At 35.5% G+C, this 26,663-nt stretch overlaps 1 protein-coding gene across 2 annotated transcripts in view; it reads right to left on the bottom strand.

The window, feature by feature from the left end:
• Window positions 1–26,663, bottom strand: part of RB1 (RB transcriptional corepressor 1) — a 177,176-nt gene that overhangs the window by 105,702 nt on the left and 44,811 nt on the right. For both annotated transcript variants that reach the window (XM_029936746.1, XM_029936747.1), the window contains exons 3-7: window positions 19,683–19,798; window positions 16,060–16,179; window positions 6,917–6,955; window positions 5,492–5,559; window positions 694–804 (exon numbers count right to left, since the gene is read on the bottom strand). In XM_029936746.1, coding sequence (XP_029792606.1) covers window positions 694–804; window positions 5,492–5,559; window positions 6,917–6,955; window positions 16,060–16,179; window positions 19,683–19,798 — 454 coding nt within the window. The remainder of the gene's footprint in view (window positions 1–693; window positions 805–5,491; window positions 5,560–6,916; window positions 6,956–16,059; window positions 16,180–19,682; window positions 19,799–26,663) is intronic.

Raw genomic sequence — 26,663 nt, 5'->3', positions numbered from 1 at the left:
GTATAATAAGTGATTTTGAAATTTTACTCTTGGTGTCACCAAAAGAAGTAATTCCATTCTAAGAGGAATATACTAATCTTTGCTTAATGCTATTTCAACAAATTATTTTCTTTCTTTTTTTTTTAGCAACACTTACTTTCATTTAAAAACACTTCTCACCTCATCACCCAATGAAGTAGATTACAATTCATATGCTAAAAAAAATTAGTCATATAATAATTGTAGCATCCAGTAATACAACTTAGGTACTCTCCCCCTACAGAATGGGCCATTCTCTTTCATGAAGTTTCCATTCAATCTGTCCCTTAACTCTTATTTTCTCTTTACTGGGAATATTCTACCCCAAATTCCCCTAACCCTCAAATGCTATCTACTCTTCAACACTCAGTTCAAATCCATCTCTGTTATATGGTCTTCCTTGGTCTTCCCCCACTTAAAAAAACTTTCTTCTTAACTCTCACAGCATTTACTTTATTTTGGCCCAGACCACTTAGGAAGTGGCCATATATGGATTACTTACTTACTTGTCTTATCTCTACTTGTATACCTTATACTACTTGAGGGCAGAGTCCAGGTCTGATTTCTTTTTTACCATCCCTTCAGCTATAGAACCATGTTTTGGACCTAGTCAACATGAAATAAACAACTGTTGAGTAATGATGTAAGAGGTGCATAAATTATTGAAATACTTACTATATGGTTCTTTGAGCAATGCAGGAGGTGAGAGTTTAATAAAATAATCAAGGACACACAGCATTAACTGAAATGAGATGACGAGATCATCTTCCATTTGTAACACTTCCCCTGAAAATAAAGCAGGTTCACATTAGTAACAGACTATAGACTGAGATTGAGATCTTTAAAACAGGGAAAATTGTGGGTATGGACATATGCATATACTCACTTATTTAAGAATCACTAAAGATATATTAAAGAACTTAAAAATTTTTTGTTCTACAAAAACTCAGATTTGAAATATATAAAATATAAATGACATAAAAAGTTATGAAATTACTAATGAAATATAAATCTACCATGAGAACTTGACATTTATCTATCATAATTCATTCCCTATGTCTAAACTTGTTTTGGGGGCACCTAGGTGGCTCAATTGGTTAAGTGTCCAATTTTAGTGCAGGTCATCTCATGGTTTGTGGATTCGATCCCCACATTGGGCTCTGTGCCGAGAGCCTGGAATCTGCTTCAGATTCTGTGTCTCCCTCTTTCTTTGCCTTTGCCCACCCATGCTCGGTCTCTCTCAAAAATAAATTAAAAAACATTAAATTTTTTTAATAAATTCATTTTTTATTATTCCTTTTAATGTTTATTCATTAAATTTTTGAGATAGAGTTCATGTGCGCATGCACACGTGCAGAAGGGGCAGAGACAGAGAGAGGGAGAGAGGAAGAAACAGAAGCTGACATAGGCCCCAGGCTCTGAGATGTCAGTGCATGGCCCAACACAGGGCTCGAACCCATAAACCATGAGATCATGACCTGAGCCAAATTCAGATGCTTAACTGGCTGAGCCACTCAGGGCCCCTTGTTTTTGCTTTCTTAAGTTTTTGGCAAGAGCTACAGAATTTATTACTTCTGAATATACTTCTGAAGTATAACACATAGAAATCCTTTTATTTATGAAGCCTCATTTATTTCAATTTTGACCTCACTCTAAAATATTACAATAACCAAAGCCATTAATAACAAAATTAGCATATAAATGAAAGTCATCCATAAAGTAATTACCTAGCACAAAATCTTAAAAAGTTAATACAGTAAATACACAACAAGAGAGCTGTGAGAAAATAAATGCATAAAATAAATACCTAAGGGAAAAAATAGTGTAGCTATGCAAATCATGATCAAATATAGCTATGATTTATTTGCTTGTGACTCTATGTTATACATTATTTTTAAAAGAGAAGTTTAGGGGTGCATGGGTGGCTTAGTCAATTAAACATCCAACTTCAGCCCAGGTCCTGATCTCACGGATTGTGGGTTCAAGCCTCACATCGGGCTCTGTGCTGACAGCTCAGAGCCTGGAGCCTGCATCGGATTCTGTGTCTCCCTCTCTCTCTGCCCCTCTCCTGCTTGCACTCTGTCTCTCTCTCGAAAATAAACATTGCAAAAAATTTTTTTAAAAAGTTTAATTTGGCTCACCTTCTATCTTCTTGGTATCTGACTGTTAAATCATTAACAATCCCAACAAATATTAAAGGTACAGAAACTATGTGAAAAAACAGGTAACCCTGCATCAGGCAGGTTTTTTAGATCCACAGGAATAGTGCAAACATATGTTTGTAATATACTTAGAAGTTATTAAGAATTACCAAAGAAGTAAAGAATGATATCAAGGATCTGCAGTTTAAAATAGTAAAGTGGCGCCTGGATAGCTCAGACAGTTAAGCATCCAACTTTGGCTCAGGTCATGATCTCACAGTTCATGAGGTTGAATCCCACATCGGGCTCTGTGCTGACAGCTCAGAGCCTGGAGACTGCTTCAGATTCTGTCTCCCTCTCCCTCCTTCTCTCTCTCTCCCTCTCTCCCTCTCTCCCTCCCTCTCTCTCTCTCTCTGCCCCTTCTCAACTCATGCTCTCTCTGCCCCTCAACTCATGCTCTCTCTTTTCTCAAAAATAAACAAACATTAGAAAATAAATAAATAAACAGTAAAGTGAAGTCAGATCAAAGAATTCTCCTCCAATATGCAATAAAATAAAAGGAAAACATGTACTGGCTAAGTGTCTGTACCAAAATCAAATTTAAGAGATACTGACTCAGAGTATCCTCATCTTTTCTTTCTCTTACTTCGAGGGCATAGAAATTGCTGATGGGAGAGAGAAGGATAAAAGATAGGAAGTAACGATAGCTAACTTTCTGGTAAACACAGAGACTCCAGTATACTGTGCTGAACTGGGGGCCAATCTGAATCCCAACACAATACTGTTATGGAAATAGGATGTAATTATCACTACAAGTGTTCTATTTCAGAGTTCATTCTGACAAGAATCTCAGAACAACAAAGACTCATATCATGCCAGATAAAGTCACTTTTTCCCTTATCCCGACTAAAAGTAGTATAATAAAAAGACTGTAGTCTTATTGTAGCTCTTTTGGGAACACAATGAGCCAAAGATAAAATGCAAAGTAGGTGAAAAGACATTTATTCACACTACATCAGAGAAAACAGACCATCACACACCAACCACATCAGAGAAAGTAGAACATCATGTCAGGGCTACCCATGTAAAGTCCTAGTAACATGGGGTGGGAGAAAGTGTGAGAAGCACAGCAATTATGCAAACATACAAAAGAAAAAAAGAAAAAAATAGAATCACAATGTAAGAAGGGAAAAAAAAACAGAGAACCCAATCTGGAAGATAATATATCAGAAGAAAATGCCCTATAACTCCTTGCACTAAGAAATAAAAACTATATAAAAATAAGGAGCTAGAAAAGTTAAGAAAAAACTGAAGACCAAATAACTCCATTACAAACAAAGTTTATCTCAAAACAGAAGAAACGCTTGAGACAAAAACAGATACTACATTAGAAAAAGACCAAGGATCAGAATAATTTGAGAACAGATACTAAATATGGAAGATAAAAACAATCCAACAGAAGACATTTAAGTTCCTGAAACAACACAGTATAGCACCTAACTGAATAGAATATTTAAAAATATAGGGTGTTAAGGGTGCCTGGGTGGCTCAGTTGGTTAGATAGCTGACTCTTGATTTCAGCCCATGTCATGATCTCATGGTTTGTGGGTTTGAGCCCTGAGCTAGAATATTCATTCATTTCCCCCCACCACCGTCTCTCTCTCAATCTCTCTCTGCCCCTCCCCCACTTGTGCTTTCTCTCTCTCTCTCTCTCTCTTTCAAATAAAGTTTTAAAAAAATGTAGTATGTTAAGATTTCTTTGAAATAAAGACCAGACCTTCAGTTTATAACGAAATACAGTGTTACAAAAAAAAAAAAACTAAATTAATACAGAATAAAAAACAAGAGATATTCTAGTTAAGGTACTGAAGCTCAACTTTAAAAAGAAAAGTCAAGCATTCAGAAAGTAAATAAGGGGACAGAAATTAAGCTAGTCTCCAATTTCTCAACATCAATGTTCAATGCCAGAAAACAATGTCCTGAGGAAAACAAATATGACACAAAAACAGGATAGATGGCCCAGAGGTCCTTCAAGTATAAAGACTATGGACATGACTCATAAACATAATAAACAGAGGGAATATGATGCCAAAAAACCTTTTCTGAAAAACTCCTTCTTGGTAAAATCCACCCAGCTAAAGATGAATCAAAATAAAGAACTAAGAAATGGAGAAGTGACAAGAAACAGAGGAGTGACAATAAACTTAGAATCTACCACAATATAGAAGTGAGACTAAATAATTATAGAACATAATATGTTATAATATTATCTTTGATAATATAATAAAAAAATGAGAAAATCTGAAAGTAGGGAATGGGGAGGTAACAGGAAAAGTGGTAATATTAGTGTTCTTTTCCTTCAAGCAGATTAGTATCTTTAAATCAAAACAGAAAGTCAAGTAAAATAAAGACTATAACCTTAATTTTTAATAATGCTTTTTATAGTCTTAGAGACGTATTTTAGAAACTAAAACTGCTTCAGTGACAAAACATTTATCTAAATTTAAGCAATTCCTTCCATTCTCTTATTTTCTTCCATAAATTTGAGTAAAATTAATTTTTCTGTTTACATGTTGCACTATAATGTGATCTATTGTTTAAAAAAATTAGATTTGTTTGTGAATGCACACATTTCCCATCTCTTTTTTTATCAATTCTATTCACAAAAATATATCTGGAATTACAGTCTAATTTTAATAATTATTTCTAGGTAGGTTTTGGGTAATTTTTTCTACATTTTTCTTTGCATTTGCTGTATTATTTCAATTCCTTATCATGAATATGTATCATTGCTGCATTATTTCAATTTATCATGAATATGTATCATTCTTATAAAAACAGTAACAGTATTCTTCCTTTTTAAAAAAAATTTTTTAATGTTTTATTTATTTTGATACAGAGAGACAGAGCATGAGAGGGGGCGGGGCAGAGAGAGAAGGAGACACAGAACCTGAAGCAGGCTCCAGGCTCTGAGCTGTTAGCACAGAGCCTGACACGGGGCTCGAACCCACAAAGGTGAGACCTGACCTGAGCCGAAGTCGGACACTTACCCGACTGAGCCACCCAGGTGCCCCAAGTAACATTATCCTTAAAAAAGGGGGAGGAAGAAGGATAAAAGGATATTAGAAACAGAAATGAGGTGAGACATTTCCAAAGTCATTTCCAGGGCCATAATGACAAGAACTTGCTAAGAGTTAACAAGCTACAAAGAGAATTGGGAAGTGGGTGGAGGAAGTAACATTAAACTGAATAAAAAACTTTGAGCCCAGTCCAAAAGAATTATCGATTATTGCATTTGAAACATTAACAGGTAACAAAATTAATGACCTTACCTTTAGCTAGTAAAAATGTGATCCAAGAAGCTTTTAGCACCAATAGAGAGTTTATTTCAGTAGATATCCTAGTAAAAAAAATAAAAGCAGAAAAAAATTTTACATTGACAGTCTTCCAACTATTTCTCTTTTCCTTTTATTTATTTATTTAGAGAGAGTGTGTACACACACAAGGGGTGGGTGGAGAGAGGTAGAGAGGGAAGAATACTGAGCAGGCTTCATTAAGTGTGGAGTGACTGAGACACCCAGGCACCCCTTCATTCTTTTTAAATTATGGTCCTAAGTTGATTGCATAAGAGAATACAATCCATTTTAAATGCACAATTTACACATTAACTCAATTTGTCTCACTTTAGTTAGTGTTTTTACCAGGATATTTATATTTATCCCATGTAAAAAATGTACAAGATACATTTTGTAAAAGAAATATTTAATATTTCAATTCTAATCTAAAACTATGCACAAGAAGTGGTATTCTATGATGTACTTGGCTTCCAATTACTTAATACTTTCCTGCTCTTTGCTTTCTAATTAAAATCAACACTTAAGCAGAAAAATAGAGGTTTGGGTGACTCTAGTTCACCAATTTAACACTATGCTTTGATTACTTGTTGGTTTTAACAACTGGAATAGATTAGTATTATTAATAAACATATAATTTCCCTTTATATCAATCATCTTCAAGACCACTAGTCAGTGGGGCAGAAAATCTCATATACTACTCATTCCATTTCCAAAGAAAACCTCTAGAGCTCTTACACGGGTATACTGTTGGAGTATCTGGAGTACTTAAAGATAATTTGGAAATTTTAATATATACTTTGACATTTACTCTTATTAAAAAAAACTATGCTCTTGGTCTTAATAAAGTTAATATAGTGCTTATAGTGGACCCTCAAAAAAGATTTAGCCAGTGAATATGCATTTTTTCCCTAAGCTGGTGATATGTTGCACTGAATGAACTGCCACCCTATTCACCTTGTGGTAAAGGGAACGTATTTCATACCATTTTCTTTGTGAGACGGTAAGTAATGGGCACAGAGTTTAAAACTATGATGTTAATTTATGAATCAGCATGCTATAATCAATCAAACTAACCTGACATTATCAAGTTTGGGATTATTCCAGAAAAATCACTGAAAAAAAAAAAAGAAAAGAAAAGGAGGGGGCACCTGGGTGGCTAGTGGTGTCCAAGTCTTGATTTCAGCTCAGGTCATGATCTCAAGGCGTGTGAGTTCAACCCCCACACTGGGCTCTGTGTTGACAGTGCAGAGCCTGCTTGGGATTCTTTCTCTCTCCTCTCTATACTCCTCTCCTACTCATACTGTCTCTCTCTCTCTCTCTCAAAATAAAGAAATAAACTTTAAAAGTATTTAAAAAATAAAAAAACAAAAAGATAAAAATAACATGCTCTGAGATACTTACAAACTGCCAGGCTGTGTCAAATATATATGTTCACATGTCCTAAAAGGAAAAAATAATTATATTACCATTATGGCTTTTAAAAAGTTACTTTAAATTTTTTTCATCATTTAGAAGTCAATTTTATCATGCTTTATTCATCTTATATCCAAAGTATACATTTTATTTTTTTTCAGAGTATATATTTTAAAGACAAAAAGTGTAGCATTATTAAAAATATTAAAGTAGATTTTTCCAATACATGACATTTTACACATCAGTGTTCATATATAACTACAAAAGGACTAGACTCCATATGTGCATTTGTAACTCAGCATATATTTTGTAATTAAATCTTGATCCAGTTAGAATCCCTGATCAGGTCATAAAAGCGTATTTAACTATTAATCTCACTAAAATAACTCAACTTAAAAGTACTATAAAACCTGTTTGTTTAGGACAATTGTGGAGTAAAAATCTCTACAGACCTGCTCCCCAGTGTGGTAACTATAATTGGTTGAAATTATTTTAAAAATCATCTAAAGTCTCTGGAAGTTCTCCTAAGGGCATACAGCAAAAAAAGGAAACATTTCTTTATGAAAATCTACTAACTCTTGGTAAGAACAAAAATAGAATGTGGAATTCAAAGCAAAACTTCCTCCTCCTCTCTAGCTCAGTATCATAAAGCTCTATCCTGGGCAGGTGCAGCCAAGACACAGGACTCGCTCTCTCTGCAGCTCCCAGCCTAGGACTATCGCTCTGGGAAAGTAAGGTAACCAAAATTTCTAATCATCCCCAGCTTTGTATTGCAGAAAGTCTATTCCAGGCAAGAGAAGCTGGTAGGTCTGGGGCTCCCTTCCTCTATTAGGCCCCACTCATAGGGCAAAAGTTCTATTCCAGGCACAGCAGATCAAGAATACTGGGGCCTTGACTTCTATTACCCCACTTAGTTCACAGTACACAGGTTCCAGATACGAAAGGCAATCTGAGAAGATAAGTGGCTATCACCTTTTCTCAGTGCCCTACTCCTAAAGTAGAAATGACATTCTAAGGGAAGAGGGTCACTGTTCCCATTCTGACCTCCTAGCAGCGGCACAAAAGTGATGTCCAGGAGAGAGGCAAGTCTTAAGAGTTCCAAAGCTCTCTCCAAAGGAATTAACTTCATTTGGAACACAGTGTGGGGGCTTTCAAGGCTTAGTGCCATTGAAAACAATGCACATTTAGGCTCTTTCCATGATTTGGCTATTGTTGACATTGCTGGTATGAACATTGGGGTACGCGTGCATCAGTGCTCCTGTATCCCTTGGGTAAATTCCTAGCAGTGCTATTGCTGGGCTATAGGGGAGTTCTTTGTTAATTTTTTGAGGAACCTCCACACATGCTAAGCGAAATAAGTCAGGCGGAGAAGGACAGATACCATATGTTTGCACTCATAGGTCTAACAGGAGAACAGGAGAAACCTAATGGAGGACCATGGGGAGGGGAAGAGGGAAAGAGTTGAGGAGAGAGAGGGACGCAAAACCTGAGAGACTACTGAATACTGAAAATGAACCCAGGGTTGAGGGAGGAGGGGGAGAGGGAGGGGAAAAGGAGGTGGTGGTGGTGGAGGAGGGCACTTGTGGGGAAGAGCACTGGGTGTTATATGGAAAGAAATTTGACAATAAACTATCAAAAAAAAGAAAAGAAAACAATAGAAATTTTGGTGGTAAGCATGTTAGAGGAGACTGGCAATTCTATGAAAGCAACAAGCTAAATTCTAGACCATTTAGGAGAGAACCAGAGGAAGAAAGAGCTAAAAAGAGGTCTCCTGGAAAAAGAACAAGCCTCAAGGCTGAACTTAAGACCATTCCTGCAAAGGGAGCCAATTTAATCAAATCATACTGTGAAGCAATTTGAGACCCAGACAATGTCAAAAACAGCAAAATAACCGTTTAGCAATTAATAGAAGGTAACAGCTAGGTATCAACAAAGTGGTTACTTAACCAGAGAGATCAGGGGGAAAAAGATTGTCAAAGAGAACCTCTTGAAAATGACTCACCTCAGATCAACTGTGCACATGGCCAATGGCTACACTGAAGAGCAATATCAAAGGCTGCACACAGTGGGACAAATATACTTCACTGAAAAAACACAGCTAGGCCACTGAACAAAGAATGACAACAGAAAGCCACACAAGAAAGGAGCATCAGTACCTAGAGTTAGTGCAATGTTATCAAAATGTTCAGCTTTCAAGAATAAATGAAATATGCAAAGAAGTAGGAAAAGTATGAACTCTACATGGGAAAAAAGCAGGCAAGAGATTGCATTCAAGAGAGCCCATATGTCAGACTTGAGAAAGAAAGGTATTCTGATATTGTCTCATCCAATAGAGAATATCAATCAAGAGATATTATTTTAAAAGAACCAAATGGAAATTTGAGTTGAAATGTACAACCACCAAAATGAAAAGTTCACTACACAACTCAACAGTAGATCTGAGCTGGCATAAGGAAGAAATATTAAACTTGAAGATATGTCAAAAGAGAGAGTGTGTTGTCATAAGAACAAAGAGGGGAGAAAAAGAAGAAAACTGAAGAGGTTCACAGAAATGTGAACACCAAAAAAGATCCAATATATGTGTAATGGGAGTATCAGAATGGGTGGAGATATAGCAAGAAAAAATGAATAGCTGAAAACTTCCTGAATCTGATGAAAAATAATTTACACATCCAAAACACATAAACTCCAAGTAGAATGAATGTAAAGGAATTCATACCCAGCTATATCACAGTAAAAGTGTTAAAAGACAAAGAGGAAAACAGGAAAACAGCAAGAGAAAAATGATACAGCATGTAGTTAGGAACCCAAAAACATTAATAGCTGTCTCCTCATGAAACAATGAAGATGAGAAGGAAGCAAGATTACATATTCAAAGTGCCAAAAGAAAAACCAAGAATCATATCCAGCAAAACTGTCAAGAGTAAAAATAAAATAGACATTACCAAACAATAGAGAATTTGTTGATAGCAGACTCACTAGAAATACTAAATATTTCTCACAAGAAATACTAAAAGAAGTTCTTCATGCTAAAAACAAGTAACCCAAGATGGTAATTCATATCCACATGAAAAAACAAAGCACTGGAAAAGGTAAAATTATGTTATTATAAAAGATGGTATAAATGCATATCTTTCTTTCTTCTCATAACTGATGTGAAAGCAACTGTATAACATACGATGTATATAATTATATTTTAGTACCTATAACATATAGAAACATAATTTATTTGCACAAAAGAGGTGGGTGGGATCAAAGCTGTGTTGGGGTAAACAAATGACCCTAGATGGTAAACCAAATCCATAGGAACAAATGAAGAGAACAAGAAATGGTTTAATAAGACAATCAATGTAACAAACTCTATAAATATACACTTGCTTTTCTCTATGCTCTCAACTACTTTAAAAGACACAATACAAATGTCTGTAAACTGATAAAATGTGGTAAAGCCATACAGTGGAATATGACTCCTTAATAAATGGTAACATAGTACTGAAACATGCTACAACATGGATAATCCATGAAAACATGCTAAGTGAAAGAAGCCAGTCACAAAAAATATTTAAATAAAAAATGTATATAGAGAAAATTACTATGTTATAATAAAAAGCAGTACTGAAGGACTTTTTGTAATTATAGAAAAGATGTTTAATGTCTAATGCATTGTTTTAAACTGTAACTTAATGTAACTCAAAATAAAATGCTATCATACAGTAAAAGATGTAATTGCATTTATTATAAATCTGTGCTAATATGCTAGCCACAAGCACTTATAGCAAGCTACTGAACACCTGAAATGTAGCTAGTGCAAATAAAGTTGTGCTGTAAATGTAAATTACACACCAAAGTGTTCAAAAATACTTAGTATGAGAAAAAGAATGTGAAATATTTCATTAACAGCTTTTATACTGGTTTCACGTTTTCTCATTAAAATGTCTCATATAGGATAAAACTTACAATTTTAAAGTTTATAAAATCAGTAATTTTAGTATATTCACTTTGTTTTGCAACCATCACCACTAATTCCAGAATATTTCCATCACCCCCCAAACAAACTCTATATCTCTTAGCAGTACTTCCCATTCCGTGGCAATCACTAATTTATATTCCATCTGTATGGATATGCCCATTTGGACATTTCATATAATGGAATTACGGTCTTTTGTGTCTGGCTTCTTTCACTTAGCTTAATGTTTTCAAGGTTCATCCATGCTATAGTATCTAAAAGTACTTTATTCCCTTTTATGGCTAAACAATAAAATAATCCACTTTTGGCTATTATGACAATGTTGCTATGAACATTTAGGCACAAATTTTAGTGTGAATTATACATGCGGAAATGAGGTATTCTGAAATATATAGGTTAAAAAATGTTAAAATTAATTTCACTGGTTTCTTTTTATTTTTTGTCACATAGCTACTAAAATATTTAAAATGCATGGCTTACATTATATTTCTCTATGATAGCATTAATGAAGCTAGTAATAACTTTAAAAGCTACCATTTATTATGCACTTAATATGTGCTGGAAAGTGATATAATCAGTAACATGGTCTTATTTAATTCTCACAATTACCCTGTAAGAAAGTATTACTGGCTAAATTTTAGATTGAAATTGATGTTTAGAGAAGTTAAGTAACTTTTCCTAACTCACACAGTCAGTAAATGGCTAAACTAGTATTTGTACTTAGACGTGTTTAGGTTTTTTAAAGTTACCATAATCATATTGCCACATATATTACCATATAGATGCACACATAAAGTCTGCTCTGAAATGAACAAGCTTTGATACTACGGTTAATTTTCCTAATTTCTCCTCAGAAACAGATACAAATAAGATAGAAAAAAACCCTGACAATCCACTTATATCATATAACTAGTTCATAAAAATTCTAAACCCCTTTTTACAAAGGCCCAAGTGATCTTTTACGGCCAGATCTGTCATCTCCAGCTCAAAATCATTCAATGACTTCATCCCCTGCAAGGCAAAGTCCAAGCTCACTATCAGTCTGAACCCTTCCTACCTTTCAGCCATCAGCAAAATCAAAGTATATAATGCTACTGCTTTTCCTTTCTACACATGCGAATCACTCTGCCTGGGAAGCTAAGTCCCAGTCCTACACATTGGTGAATTTATCCTTCATCCTTTTCAGGAACTGTGTTTTACAGTTTTTACTTTTCAAAAGCACCCTGCAATTACCCTTCTCACCCTTGAACATACATGATATTTTGCCCACTATCTATATAATTTCTACTTCTCATATATAATCCTCTGCAAGAGATCATATGCATTATTGCACTTATTTTTATTAAAAAATATACAACTCATTTACTATAAGCCTCTTGATGATCATAGTATCATAGATTTTGTATCGTCAGCATCTAACATAGAACTGAGTACTAAAAGCCACTTAGTTAATGCTTGTAGTTCCTTCATTCATTTGCAATAACATACGCTGATAGCTAAAGATTCTTAAAGTATATTCTACAAAACACTATTTCTAGAAGATTTTAATTGATGTTAAATACTTATAAACAAATAGTAGTAGTCTAATGAATTTAGGAAATGATGAAAACTGTTTTATCATATATAGGACTTTTAAGAATCCTGGGACACCTGGGTGGCTCAGCCAGTTGAGTGTCTCACTTCGGCTCAGGTCATGATCTCACTGTTCATGGGTTGGAGCCCTGCATCAGGCTCTGTGCTAACAGCTCAGAGCCTGGAGCCTGCTTCAGATTCTGTGTCTTCCCCCTCTCTGTCCCTCCCATGCTCATGCTCTGTCTGTGTTTATCAATAATAAATTAATGTTAAAAAAAAAAAAAAGAATCCTGAGTTGCCAGTGTATAGGGTAACTCTTTAAAGGGGGATATAGTATATAAAATTTCCCAAATTGGGCCAGAAATATTTTTTTGTTTTAAAAACATTTATGGAAGGGCGTCTGGGTGGTTCAGTCGGTTAAACATGGAACTTCAGCTCAGGTCATGATCTTGAGGTTCATGAGTTGGGCTCTGTGCTGAGAGCTCAGAGCCTGGAGCCTGTTTCAGATTCTGTGTCTCCCTCTCCCACTCATTCACTCATTCACTCATTCTCTCCCTCTCTCTCAAACATTAAAAAAAAATTTTTTTTAAACATTTATAGAGGGGAACTGGGTGGCTCAGTTGGTTGAGTGGCCGGCTTCGGCTCAGGTCATGATCTCACAGTTCGTGGGTTCAAGCCCCACATCAGACTCTGTGCTGACAGGTAGTTTGGAGCCTGGAGCCTGCTTCAGATTCTGTACTTCCCTCTCTCTCTGGCCCTCCCCTGCTCATGCTGTCTCTCTCTCTCAAAAATAAATTTTAAAAAAAAGATTAAAAAAATTTAAAAAAAAATTTGCAGAGAGGCATCTGGCTGACTCCATCAATAGAGCATGTTACTTTTGCTCTCAGGGTCATGAGTTCAAGCCACATATTGGGCTTAGAACTTAAGGGGAAAAACAAAAACCCAAAATGAAAAAATTCTGTGGAAAGTTTACTATGTTTATTACAGGCACTGGAATCAGCACTGTCTACATTATCTCATTTAGTACATTAAAAAACCTAAGAGGATAGGCACCATTATCAACTCAGTTTACACACTAAAAACTAAGAACTAAAATTAGATAACTCACTTGTCCAACATCACACAGTAGATGTTAGAGCCCAAAGTAGCATACAAATCTGTCTGACTCAAAAAATTCCATTCTCTTCAACATTAAGCTCTACTCGATAGAGTCTCTTTGTTTGGTAGGGCATCATACCAAACTACTATTTTAGGAAAAAATTTTTGGGAACTCTGATCTTGTGCCCTGTTAACTCACTTGAAGAAGCCAGTGCTTACACAGGCCTGAAGAAAAAAACATAAGGCATGGAGGTAGGAAGAACCAAAATTACACAGAATTATCCATGTAATATTCCACTGTGTAACTTTCTTTTCGAACTTTCCCTTAGCACCCACAAAAATCATAAAGAAAATGTATCACTTGAAAGCACAAAGGGTTAAGAGGTAAAACAAATATTCAAAAAGATTTCTGATCTCAGACAGCAGAACAAAAAACCTAGAAGTATCTAATTAAAATTTTATAGCAGAAAAAAAATTAGGACTACATTCCAAATCATTCTCACTAAAATTCTATTAATTACTGTATAATTATAGATTTTGAGGCGCTAGTCTTTACAGAATAGTTTTTTCTTAAATATTGGCTTAGAGAAGTTTTCACTTAATGTATTATATTGGTGACACATCCTCTTTAAAAACATAAGTTATTCTGGGGTGCCGGGTGGCTCGGTTGGTTAAGACACCAATTTCTGCCCAGGTCATAATCTCATGGTTCATGTGTTCAAGCCCAGCATCAGCTCTCTACTGTCAGCACAGTACTCCTCCCCATTCTCTTTGCCCCTCCCCCTGCTTGAGCGCTCTCAAAAAAAAAAAAAGAAGAAGAAGAAATTTACGTCACTCATACAAACCTTGATTAACATTTTGGTATTTCTTTTGCAGTTACTTTATTCAATGCATTAGTGCCTAAGTTTCTTCCTTCTATAATTATAATCACAGTATATCTTGCTTTATTAACATCAGAAGCATTTTCCCATATTGTTATTTTTCATCAAATTTTATTTTATATTTATTTAACGTTAGAAGCATTTTCCCCATATTGTTTCCATCAAATTTTATTTTGCACTTTATAATATTTAGTGTTTAGGTTATATTTATGGTCTTTTACTATTTATTTCAGTCATGCAGAAATAAGTTGTTTCCAGTTTTTTGGTGGCTTAAACAATACTACAATAAAAATCTCTAAAGCTTTTTTGTATTTAAGATAACATTCTTAGGATAAGCTTCAAGATAGGAGCTAAAGTCCATAAACCATTTTAAGGAATGGAAAAGCATTTAGAAAACTCCCAGTTAGGTTAAAAAAGCAAAAAATTATATATACAATATAACCTATTCTATATAAAACAATACCCAAAAGAAAAAAACATTCTAAATATGAAAATATATTATCTCTAGTATTAAAATTTGAGGTGATTCATATTTTCTTATTTGTGCTCTTCTGCATTTTCCAAGTACTTTATAATTAGTCTATATTCCTTGCAAATTAATTTTTATTATAATAAAAAATCTTTTTTTACCCAACAAAGAGCTTTACTCAAGAAAAAAAATGATGGCTACCATATTACAATTAAAAATGAGGAGCAAGAGAAATTCCTTCAACAGCTCTAAGCCAATCTTGATTTTTCTCTCCAGTTTTTTTATCCTTTACCTTACCTTTGAAGTTTTAGTAACATAGCAACCAAAAAGAAGCAAAAGGTAAATAGATGCATCCTTCTGAGAAGATGTTTCTTTCCAGCTCTATATCCATACTCATTCTCCCCAGAATATTTAAGGATATGCCTCTTTTTCCCTCTACCTTTACTACTATTTATTTACCTAAAATATTAACTTTCATGTATTTTTACCCAAGAGAAATGAGTCCCCAAATGGACACAGTAACAGGCACATGCCAGATTTGGGATTGTACCCAGTAGCAGTGGGGACCTAGATGAAAAGTGTATTAAAAACTCAACCCAACTTTGTCTGAATTTCATCTTTCTCGTAGTTGAACAGTAATGAAAAGTCTTCTAACCCAGCACTGAGAATACAAATCGCAGGTTGTAGTATAGGTCAGGTACACTGCATGGACCTGCAGGAACCTGCATGGTCCCTTCCACTGCATTATTTTCTCTTTCTAAACTAAGTGACACAATTAGGAAGAAGTTTAAATTTAAAGATCACTCTTCCATTGAGAACTAGAAGTCTTCCGTCAGAGAAAACTAAAGTGGGAACTAAGCTTAAAGTTTGTTAAAGCAAATGAGAAATATGAAAGGACCATATAACAATTTTGGAGGAAACATTCAGAATGTATATAACTGGATAAAAAAAACAAAGCTAATAACCAAAAAACAAACAAAACAAACAAACAAACAAACAAAAACCCCCCAAAAAACCACTAATAGCAAAGGGGACAAATCTAAGGGGTAATATCCGGTATCATTACTAAACAGAGTTCCCAGATGGAATCATGAACAGTAACATGAAAAACTGAGAGGTAATCCGAGTAATATTTCTACTTTACCTTTCCAATTTGCTGTAGAGTGCACACAATACCTTATACTTCTTCAACAGTCTTGACACAGCATTATCAACTTTGGTGCTTGTATCAATATCTTTTAGTAAGTCAAAGAATTTGTAGACACTGAAAGAAAATAGAGGAAAGTGAATCTAACTAAAAAAATGTTTTATTTCATTTTCAAAGCATAGATATTTCAATTCAAAAGTTTATTAGCTCTACACCAAATCGCTATTATATTCTTTAGAAGGAATTACTTTTTGCATTTTACTAGAATTTGAAAAGTAAAAATCAACTAGCTTCAACTTACACCCCTGTATCTGTATACCTATGCCTACATTTATTTAAACAAAAAAAGTTTTATGATAGATATATACATACATATTTCCATACCTACTCATATATTTTGAAAATCATAACTTTACATCTATTTATCTAATTCCAACATAAAACCACATGTTTCATTCCAGTGTTCCCCTTTCCATATTTATAACTCTTCTTTGACACTAAGAAACCTGGGATCTACTTATCTTTATTTACCCATTTAGTCAACCCCCCCCCCCCGTATGTAATTACCTTCCATCTCCAAAACTATCCTCTCTCATATGGGGACTCTTCTCTCCTGCTCAGACTGACTCCTCAACCTAGACTGCCCTCACCCCTCCACATGGACATCTTCCTCACCCTAGCAGACTTCTGACTCCCCTCCCCACCTCACATGTGCCGTGACTCCCTACAATGGCTGCCTACCCACCCTGCTTGGTCTCTGATGTTACACACCAAGCAGCCCAGATCATAACCCTCACCTACAACCACACCCATGTGAATGCCCTCCTCATCCCATTTGGACTCTAACATCCTTCTTGGACCCCATGGCTCTCCCCTATCATAGATACACATATCTACTTTCTACACACACACACACACACACACACACACACACACCCTCCATGGTTTTAGGATTGAATTGTTGGGGAAGGGAAAAGAAAAATTGATTAAAATGTTTAAGTTGTTGAAATAATCTCTTTAAATCATTTTATTGTTTTCTATAAAAAATTAATCTACATGAAATATTAATACATTTTTCACCAAAGAGAAATAGGGCACTAAAGATAGCAATCATCAACTGCATCTCACACACTCATTTCTAATCAAGCTTGTCGAAGGAATTGTGTATACCAAAACAACTAAATGAACTAAAGGGTAGTCACCAGACCCACCCATAGGCTGTCTAGCAACTAATGAGTTATAGGTTTCATTCCTAAATGAACTGAACCACTCAGACATTTATCTTGAGAACTGTAAAAATAAAAGCTTGAGCTTATCAGCAGAGGGCAAAGAACCCAAAAGAAGGTTATTAAAATCCTCGTGATATAGAAGGGACTGGGGCAGCCATGACAAGCTGTGTGAAACAGCAAATAAAGAAGCAGAAAGATATGGAGTAAATGATCATGATTCTGCTCAGAAAAGAGGGAGTAAATGTGTAGATACCTCCAGAGAAAAAGAAATCAATCTCAGAATATCATTTATTCAAGAACCATTCTCAGCTCCATTATGGAGCACTATGGAAACTGAACTGTTACTAGGGGTAACTTAGTTGAGTATTCCTTTTGTGGAACCTCCTGCAAAGGAAAGGGAAGGGAAGGCTAGAGGGAGGAAAAGCAGGCATAAAAAGCCACAATTAAAACACACAGATCTGTAAAAAAACTATATATTCTAGAGCAGTGCTCCATGAATTGATACTGGTTTGTTATCTGTCCACAATTAAATAAGTACAGAAATTGAGAGTAAGCATATAAAAACTTTTATGGCAATTTAACACTAACTCTATGCCTGCTAACTCTAATAATAAAAAATTGAGGTTTGTGGTTACTATAAGTTTTTTATTTCATTTTTTGGTAATTAATAGATTTTATATATTATTAAATGTCAGTCCAAGATATACTGAAGAAAAAAGTCCCTTACCAAAGTACATTTAAGAAGCAGGTGTCTAAATAACATTCCTGGATAGATATTAGAACAGAGAGATGCCCTAAGAAAAAGTTTTAACAAATCATTACTACATTTACTTTAGGGAAATTATATATGACATGCCCAATTATAAAATAGTGTTACTTATGAATACTCAGGAAAAAAGTATAGGAAAAGCTTTGCCAGGAAAATTCTTTCATCTTAGAGATAAATTAGCTTTTCTCAGTCATATATTTTTAGTCATCTATAAATACCTATATAATACTGTATCACAGCCATGTGTTTAATTTTATCTTCCCCACTGAACTTTCTTGAGGTCACAGATGATTTCCTACCTCTGTATCATTAGAACCAAGCAAAGTGTCAGAGTACCTAACAGTTGTTCCAGTTGTCTTTCTTTCTTCCTTTCTTTCTCTTTTTTTTTTTTTTTTGTAGGAGAAGGGCGTGGAGGGGAGGTCTACAGAAGGAAGGAGCTCAAGACCTCAACAGTATCTATTGTCAAGCTACAAATGCTGACTCTATGAACTGCTTACTTCTCTATTCACTATAAGTTATATAATTCTCATAATTCTATAAAGTAGCTAATAATTTTCACTTGACAGATGAGGAAACTGAGACTTAATAAGGCTGAGCAATCTATTCCAAGTCATACAGCTTGTAGAACAACAGAGACCAGATTAAAACCCACTCGGTCTTAACCAAACATCCATATTACTTTCAATCTTCTAGGCCAGATGAATCGTCGAGGTAGATGAAACATCTACCACGTGAATATACAAATTAATGTAGAAATTTACTTACATATTTTTCAGCTATATAAAAATATTTTGATTTTGTGATTTTATGAATAAATATAAACTGAAATCTCTGAGACATAAGCCAATTCTAATTTAACAGGTTAAATATGATATACAGTATTATTATGCTGAGTGAACTAAGTCAGTCAGAGAAGGATAGATATCCTATGTTTTCACTCATATGTCAATCTTGAGAAACTTAACAGAAGACCATGGGGGAAAGGGTTGGGGGAAGAAACAGTTACAAACAGAGAGGGAGGGAGGCAAACCACCCCTCTTAAATATAGAGAACAAACTGAGGGTGGATGGAAGAGTATAGGAGAGGGGATAATGGATGATGAGCATTGAGGAGGGCACCTGTTGGGATGAGCACTGGGGCTGTTTGTAAGACAACTTGACAATAAATTATTCATAAAAATGATTAAATAAATAAATGGTCTTTGTTTCCACATTTTATTTGGAGTAAATAAAAATGCAGTTCAATTTATCTCATTTAAACACCAATTATGTTTAATTCTAGGTGATTTTATGCAAGAAGATACATACGCTACCACCTTCCTGGTAAACTTATTTACTGTTACATTTTATAAATACACCGCAAATGAAATAACTGGAAGTTCCACAAACTATCTGCTTAGGACAAAATTCAGGAGTTACTAGAAAAAAATTAGTAAATTCTTCTTTTAAGTATAAGGCTTATAAACTCAACAACAAACATTAATTACTAGAGCAACTCTGGACACTCAGCTAAATACACAGTCTCAAAAAGCATAATCATACATGTATTACATGAAGCAATCTTGAATCTCAGAAATACTTTTCTTTAATGGCAGAGGCCTATATTGATGTAAGAAATTTTACCTGGTTTCTATGTTTTTCTGTAGCTCAGTAAAGGTGAATGGCATCTCATCTAGGTCAACTGCTGCAATAAAGATACAGATTCCCCATAGTTCCTTTTTCCTTTGAACATAACCTTCCTGGGTACAAAAATAAAAATAAGATTTAAATATTTCATTAATCACTCACACACTGGTTACTATATTAAAATTGTATTATATGATGATTTTTTTTCTTATGCAATTTAAACTTGCTTTTAAATCCATATGACGGCTTATACTTGCGAGTATTTAATTCTCTGCTAATAAAAAGCCTTTAATTTTATATTATAAGCCAAAAAATATTACAAAGATCAAAAGTTAAATTATAACTTACTGTGAAAAATTGAGGGGTCAGTTCTCTGAAGTGAATATTTTCATTTTTCAATAATGCAATGTCAGCAGAGCCAACTTAAAAGATTTGAGTTCTTTTTTTTTTTTATAGAAAGATTTGAGTTCTTAACATAAATTGTTAAAAAAAAAAACAAGCCTACTTTCTTATTTAATTATCTTCTATTTGCTCTGGTTCACTTTTTTAATCTATTCATTTAAGAATTTTTTAACCTTATGAAATTTATATCCCTCAATGCCATAATTGCCTCCCCTTTGTAAACTGGAAATAACAACACATATCTCACTGAGTAAGAATTAAAATTATATATATAAAGCTCCTAGAATAATATATGGCATATATTTAGTATCAGTGAGTGATGGCTATGATTATAACATTTTTTATCATTAGATCATTAGAATACTTTTTCCCCTAAAATATGTATAATTTTCTGAATGTGTAACTTTTGTAGGTAAAATCTGATTACATTACATTGCAAACAAAAGAAACATGAAATTAACTGATATTTTATTCAACTGGAACAATTTGCTTATTCTTAATTAGAGGTTACAATAGAGCTGAAAAATTTATGGTGTGGTTTTACACTGTTTTGAAATCTCAATTATATATAAACATTAGGAAAAGAATTGTTCTGGATTATCAAATATTACTGATAATAAAAACTATATCATTATTTAACTCTAAACTTTTCCTTGATTTTAGCTACTTGGAAAATAAATATTTTTTAAGTTTTGTTTTAATTCCAGTATAGTTAACATACAGTGTTATATTAGTTTCAGGTGTACAATACAGTGATTCAAAAATTCCATATATCACCCAATGCTCATCAGGACAAGTACAGTCCTTAATCCCAGCCACCTTTTTAACCCATCCCCTCTCCTTCCCTCTGGTAACCATCAGTTTGTTCTCTATAGTTAAGGGTCGATTTCTTAATTTGTCTCTACTTCTTTCCTTTGCCATTTGTTTCTTAAATTCCACAATATGCAGAAACCTGTTGCATTTTTATACAAATATTCTGTACAAATATTTTAAAACTTAAAACTATACACCCACTAGAATCGTTAAATTAAAGAGACTGACAACATAGTTCAGATGACAAATGGTTGATAATGATGTAGAAGAGCAAGGAATACTCAAATACTGCTGGTGAACATATAAATGGTACAACCATTATGAAAAACAAGTTTGGCAAGTTCTTATAAAGTGTATACTTTCTGTAACATTTAGTAATACCACTTCCAGATATTTATACCCAAGAGAAATGGAAACTTTGTACATGAATGTTAATAACAGCTTCAGTCATAAAAACCAAAAGCTAGAAATGCCCCAATATCCAAAAACTGGTGAACAGATAACCTGTTGTATAGCCATACAATGGAATGTTATTCAACAATAAAAAGGAAAAGTCCTAATAAACACAACATAAACCTCAAATGTATTACATGAAAAAAAAAAGAAACCAGAGAAAAAGGGTAAATCCTGTGTACTGTGTTCTTCCTTTCCTATAAAATTCTAGAAAAGGCCAAACTAATCTTTAATGGCATAAAGTAGATCAGTGGCTGCCTGGGGACAGAAGTGGAGGTGTTTGACAACAAAGGAAAGGAGAAAACTTTCTGGACCAAAAAATTCTATACCTTAATCAACAGTGGTAATTACATGCCTGATTTCATTTATGAAAACTTATTGGGGTTCCTGAGTGGCTCAGTCTGTTAAGCATCCAACTTTGGCTCAGATCATGATCTTGCAGTTCATGAGCTCGAGCCCCCAAGATGGACTCTGTGCTGAAAGCTCAGAATCTGAAGCCTGCTTCAGAGTCTATGTCTCCCCCTCTCCTTGCCCTTCCCCTCCCACTGGCACTCTTTCTCAAAATAAGTAAACATTTAAAACATTTTTTTAAATTAAAAAACAACTTAGGAGACAGAGTCAACACGTCAGAGAAGCAGAGGGACCTCAAGTTCCCTCACCCCTCAAACACAGCAGTATTGAGGCCAGAAGACTTGGAATTCCAGGAATCTGGGTTACAGAGTGACAAACATTTCCAGGGGTCCACAAACACAACTTGGCAGGCCACAGGTGCATGATTATGAATTGGAAGAGAAAAACAGATGGCACAGGCATAGGCATGGAGGAGGGGTCCCCTTCTGTGGAAAGACAAAAGAAAGAGAAGGAGAGGCTGAGGAAGATTATATTTGAACAAGAGAAAACCCTTTCCAGACCATGGTCGAGGGAATGGAAAAAACAGAGAAAGAACCAATTTCTAACTTGCCAACAGCCTTAGGAATGACAATCCAGGGTTGCAGGACTTTCTCCGGACTGGAGCCTGCTGCCCTGTACATGTGCCTGGTGGAGAGGGGGAGCTGCCCCAGGCTCAGTAGCGAATTCAGAGGTGCAGTCAGAGAGCAGTCTCCTCCCTTGAGTGTTGGGAGGAAGTATATAGCCACTCCAAGGACAAAAGACCCTGCAGGCACCCACCAGCCAGAGGCCCTTGGTCAGCTGGGTGTAGTGGCACTACCCTGGAATGGGGAGAGGCAGAGCAGGATCCTTTAAGACATCAGGGTTTGAATCCCAGCCAAGTGCGTTGGAGGAACAGAAGACTGTGGAGCACAAGCCAGCCCATTCATGCCTGTGCAGCACTGTGAGGACGGCCTGAACAGAGTGGTATAGGACACCCAATCTGGGGAGGAGAGACTGGGATGTCACCATTTTTCTCCCCAACAAGGTCAGGCTTCAGGCAACAGGGCAGCAGGCTCACAGTGGAGGCAGGACCCACGTATACCACACCACACCCCTCCCACTCTGTGCCTGGTAATTGCTATCTATCTGAGCAAGATTGACACTGATCAAACCAGACAGCCCCTCCTCCAAACCAGCACAGCCACCAGTTCCAGGGCACCATTAGATATTGGTCCAGCAGTTCTGCATTTTCTGACTGGATTCATGGTCAATTGTGTGTGTGTGTGTGTGTGTGTGTGTGTGTGTGTGTGTGTGTGTACACTTTTTAAAAATTTCTTTTCCTCTTATTTCTTCTCTTCTATTCTGGTTATTGGTTTGTTTAAGCAGACATTTTTAATCTATTCTTTTTATACCTCTTCTGTATCTCTTTCTTCTTTATTTTCACCTTTCTCTCTATGGATAAAGCCATACAATTTCTCTGATTTTCTGCCTGGTCAATTATTTTTTCTCTTCTTTTTCCCCAACCCCTGTCACTTCTCTCTTTGTATGGGATAAAGCTTCTTCCACCACCCTCACCTTTTAAAATATTTTCTAGGGTTACTTCACTGAACAAATCAGAGCACACCTGGTGAAAATCCAAATCACCACTCCAGAGCAACAGAATCACAACAGAGAGCACCCAATACACTCCAAAAACACCTCCTGAATGGCCAGGGCCTGGACAGTGTATGACCCCTTTTTAATACAGTAATGCTCACAGATACAGGACACATAACAAGCTATTAAACCACATAAGTGGCAGAAAACTAGCCAAAATGATGAAATGGCAGAATTCTCCTCAAAAGAACTTCCAGGAAGAAATAACCAATAGAAAATTGCTCAAAACAGATATAAACAATATATCTGATCAAGAATTTAAAATAACAGTCATAAGATTAATAGCTGAAAAAAAGCATAGAAGACAGCAGAGAATCTATTCCTGCAGAGATCAAGGAACTAAGAAATAGTCACAATGAATTAAGAAATGCTATATATGAAGTGCACAAAAACTAGATTCTGTGACATCAAGGATAGAGGAAGCAGAGGGGAGAATAAATGAAATAAAAGATAAAATTATAGAAAATGATTAAGCCAAGAAAAAGAGAGATAAGAAAATACTAGATCATGAAGGGAGAATTAGAAAACTAAGTGCTTCAATGAAATGTAATAATATCCATACCATAGAAGTTTCAGAAGAAGAGAGAGAGAAAGGGGCACAAGATTTACTTGAACAAATTATAACTGAGAATTTCCCTGATCTGGGGAAGGAAGCAGATATCCAAATCCAGGAGGCACAGAAAACTCCCTTAATATTCAACAAGAATAGGTCTTCAGCACAGCATAGCATAGTGAAACTGGCAAAATACAAACATCAAGAGAGAATTCTGAAAGCAGCTAGGGACAAACAGGCCTTAACCTACAAGGGTAGACACATAAGGGTAGTAGGAGACCTGTCCACTAAAACTTGGCAGGCCCGAAGGGAGTGGCAGGAAATACTCATTGTGCTTAGTAGTAAAAATATCCAGCCAAGAAGCATTTATCCACAAGGCTTTCATTAAGAACAGAAGAGATAAAGGCTTTCCTAGACAAAAACTGAAGGTATTTGTGACCACTAAACCAACCCTGCAAGAGATCCTAAGGGGGACTCTGTGAATGGAATGCTACAAAGACTACAAAGGACCAGAGCTCTCACCAGAAGCATGAAACCTACAGGTAACACAATGACCTATAATCCGGGTCTTTTGATAACAACTCTGACTATAAATGGATTAAATGCCCCAATCAAAAGACATAGAATTTCCAAATACATAAAAACTAAGATGCACCTATATGCTGTCTACAAGAGACTCATTTTAGACCCAAAGACATCTTCACTTGAACATGAGGGGATGGAGAACCATCTATCATTCTGCTGGAAGTCAAAAGAAAGCTGGAGTAGCCATACTTATAGGAGACAAACTAGGTTTTCACCTAAAGGCTGTAACCAGAGATGAAGAGGCCATTATATCATAATTATAGGGTCTATCCATCAAGAAGAGCTAACAATTGTAAATGTTTATATCCCCAACTTGGCACCACATATATAAACCCATTAATTACAAATATAAACAGTCTTATTGATAAGAATACAGTAATTACAGGGGACTTTAATACTCCACTGACAGCAATGGACAGATCATACAGGCAGAAAAATCAATGAAGAAATAATGGCCTTGAATGATACACTGGACCATATGTACCTTACAGATATATTCAGAACTTCTCATTCAAAAGCAGAAAAATACACATTCTTCTAGAGTGTACATGAAATATTCTCCAAGATAGATCACATACTGAGTCACAAAACAGCCTTCAATAAATACAGAAGAATTGAGAACATAGCATGCATTATTTTCAGATCACAATGCTATGAAACTTGAAATCAACCACAAGAAAAAAATTTGGAAAGCCTCCAAATGCATCCTACTAGAAAATGAACAAGTCAACCAGGCAATTAATGAAAAAATTAAAAAACACATGGAAGCAAATGAAAATTAAAACAAAACAGTCCAATCCCTTTGGAATCCAGCAAAGGCAGTCCTAAGAGGAAAATACATTGCAATCCAGGCCTATCACAACAAACAAGAAAAATGCCAAATACAAAACCTAACTTCACACCTAAAGGAACTAGAAAAAGAACAGCAAAGAAACAACAAAGTGAGAAGAAGAGAAATAATAAAGATTAGAGCAGAAATAAACAAAATAGGAATAAAAAAACCAGAACAATGAATCTAAGAGCTAATATTTTGAAGAATAAATAAAATTGATAAATCCCTATCCAAAACAGACACCCACATAGATACAATCATGAATGAAAGAGGAGATTACAAGCAATACCACAGAAATACAATTATTTGAAAATACTATGAAAAATTATATGCCAACACACTGGACAACCTGGAAGAAATGGACAAATTCCTAGACACCCCCACACTACCAAACTCAAACAGGAAGAAATAGAAAATCTGAACAGACCCATAACCAGTGAAGAAATGGAATCAGTTATCAAAAATCTCCCAACAAATACGAATCCTAGGCCAGATGGCTTCCCAGGGGAATTCTACCAGACATTTAAAGCAGAGTTAATACCTATTCTTCTTGGGGTGCCTGGGTGGCTCAGTTGGTTAAGCCTCCAACTTCGGCTCAGGTCACGATCTCACATTTGTGGGTTTGAGCCCTGCGTCAGGCTCTGTGCTGAGAGCTAGCTCAGAGCCTGGAGCCTGCTTCCAGTTCTCTGTCTCCTTCTCTCTCTGCCCCTCCCCCTCTTGTACTCTGTCTCTCTCTGTATCAAAAATAAATAAAACATTTAAAAAAATTTTTTTAATTAAAAAACCCTATTCTTCTCAAGCTTTTCCATAAAATAGAAACAGGAGTAAAGCTTCCAGACTCATTCTATAAAGCCAGCATTACCTTGATTCCCAAACCAGACAAAGACCCCACAAAAAAGGAGAATTAGAGGCCAATATCCCTGATGGACCTGGAGCAAAAATTCTTAACAAGATACTAGCAAATCAAATTCAAAAATATATTAAAGACATTATCTGGAGGAGGGGCAAGATGACGGAGAAGTAGGGAGCTCTGTAATTTTCGCCAGCCTGCATCTATCAAAATAAGGACTGAAGCCACCACACTCTGATCTGTAAGAGTGGGAGGAAAAGACAGAGTCCACAAAAAAAGACAGCCTCATATGTGCTAAGTGTGAACTGGGAAAGATAAAAATAGGTTGGACCCGGAGGCTCAGAGGGGAGGGAGCCCCCCTCTGCACAGAGCCACAGAGAGAGGAGGAGAAGGAAAAGAGGCTGAAAACACTCATAGAACTGTCTCTAGAGAAAGAAGATCCTTTCTCTAGCTGGCGCGTTTTCC

This window comes from Suricata suricatta, chromosome 4 (genome assembly GCF_006229205.1).
Source record: "Suricata suricatta isolate VVHF042 chromosome 4, meerkat_22Aug2017_6uvM2_HiC, whole genome shotgun sequence".
NCBI classification, from domain to species: Eukaryota; Metazoa; Chordata; class Mammalia; order Carnivora; family Herpestidae; genus Suricata; species Suricata suricatta.
Note: the sequence above shows the minus strand (reverse complement) of the source record. Positions and strands in the feature narration are given on the sequence as shown.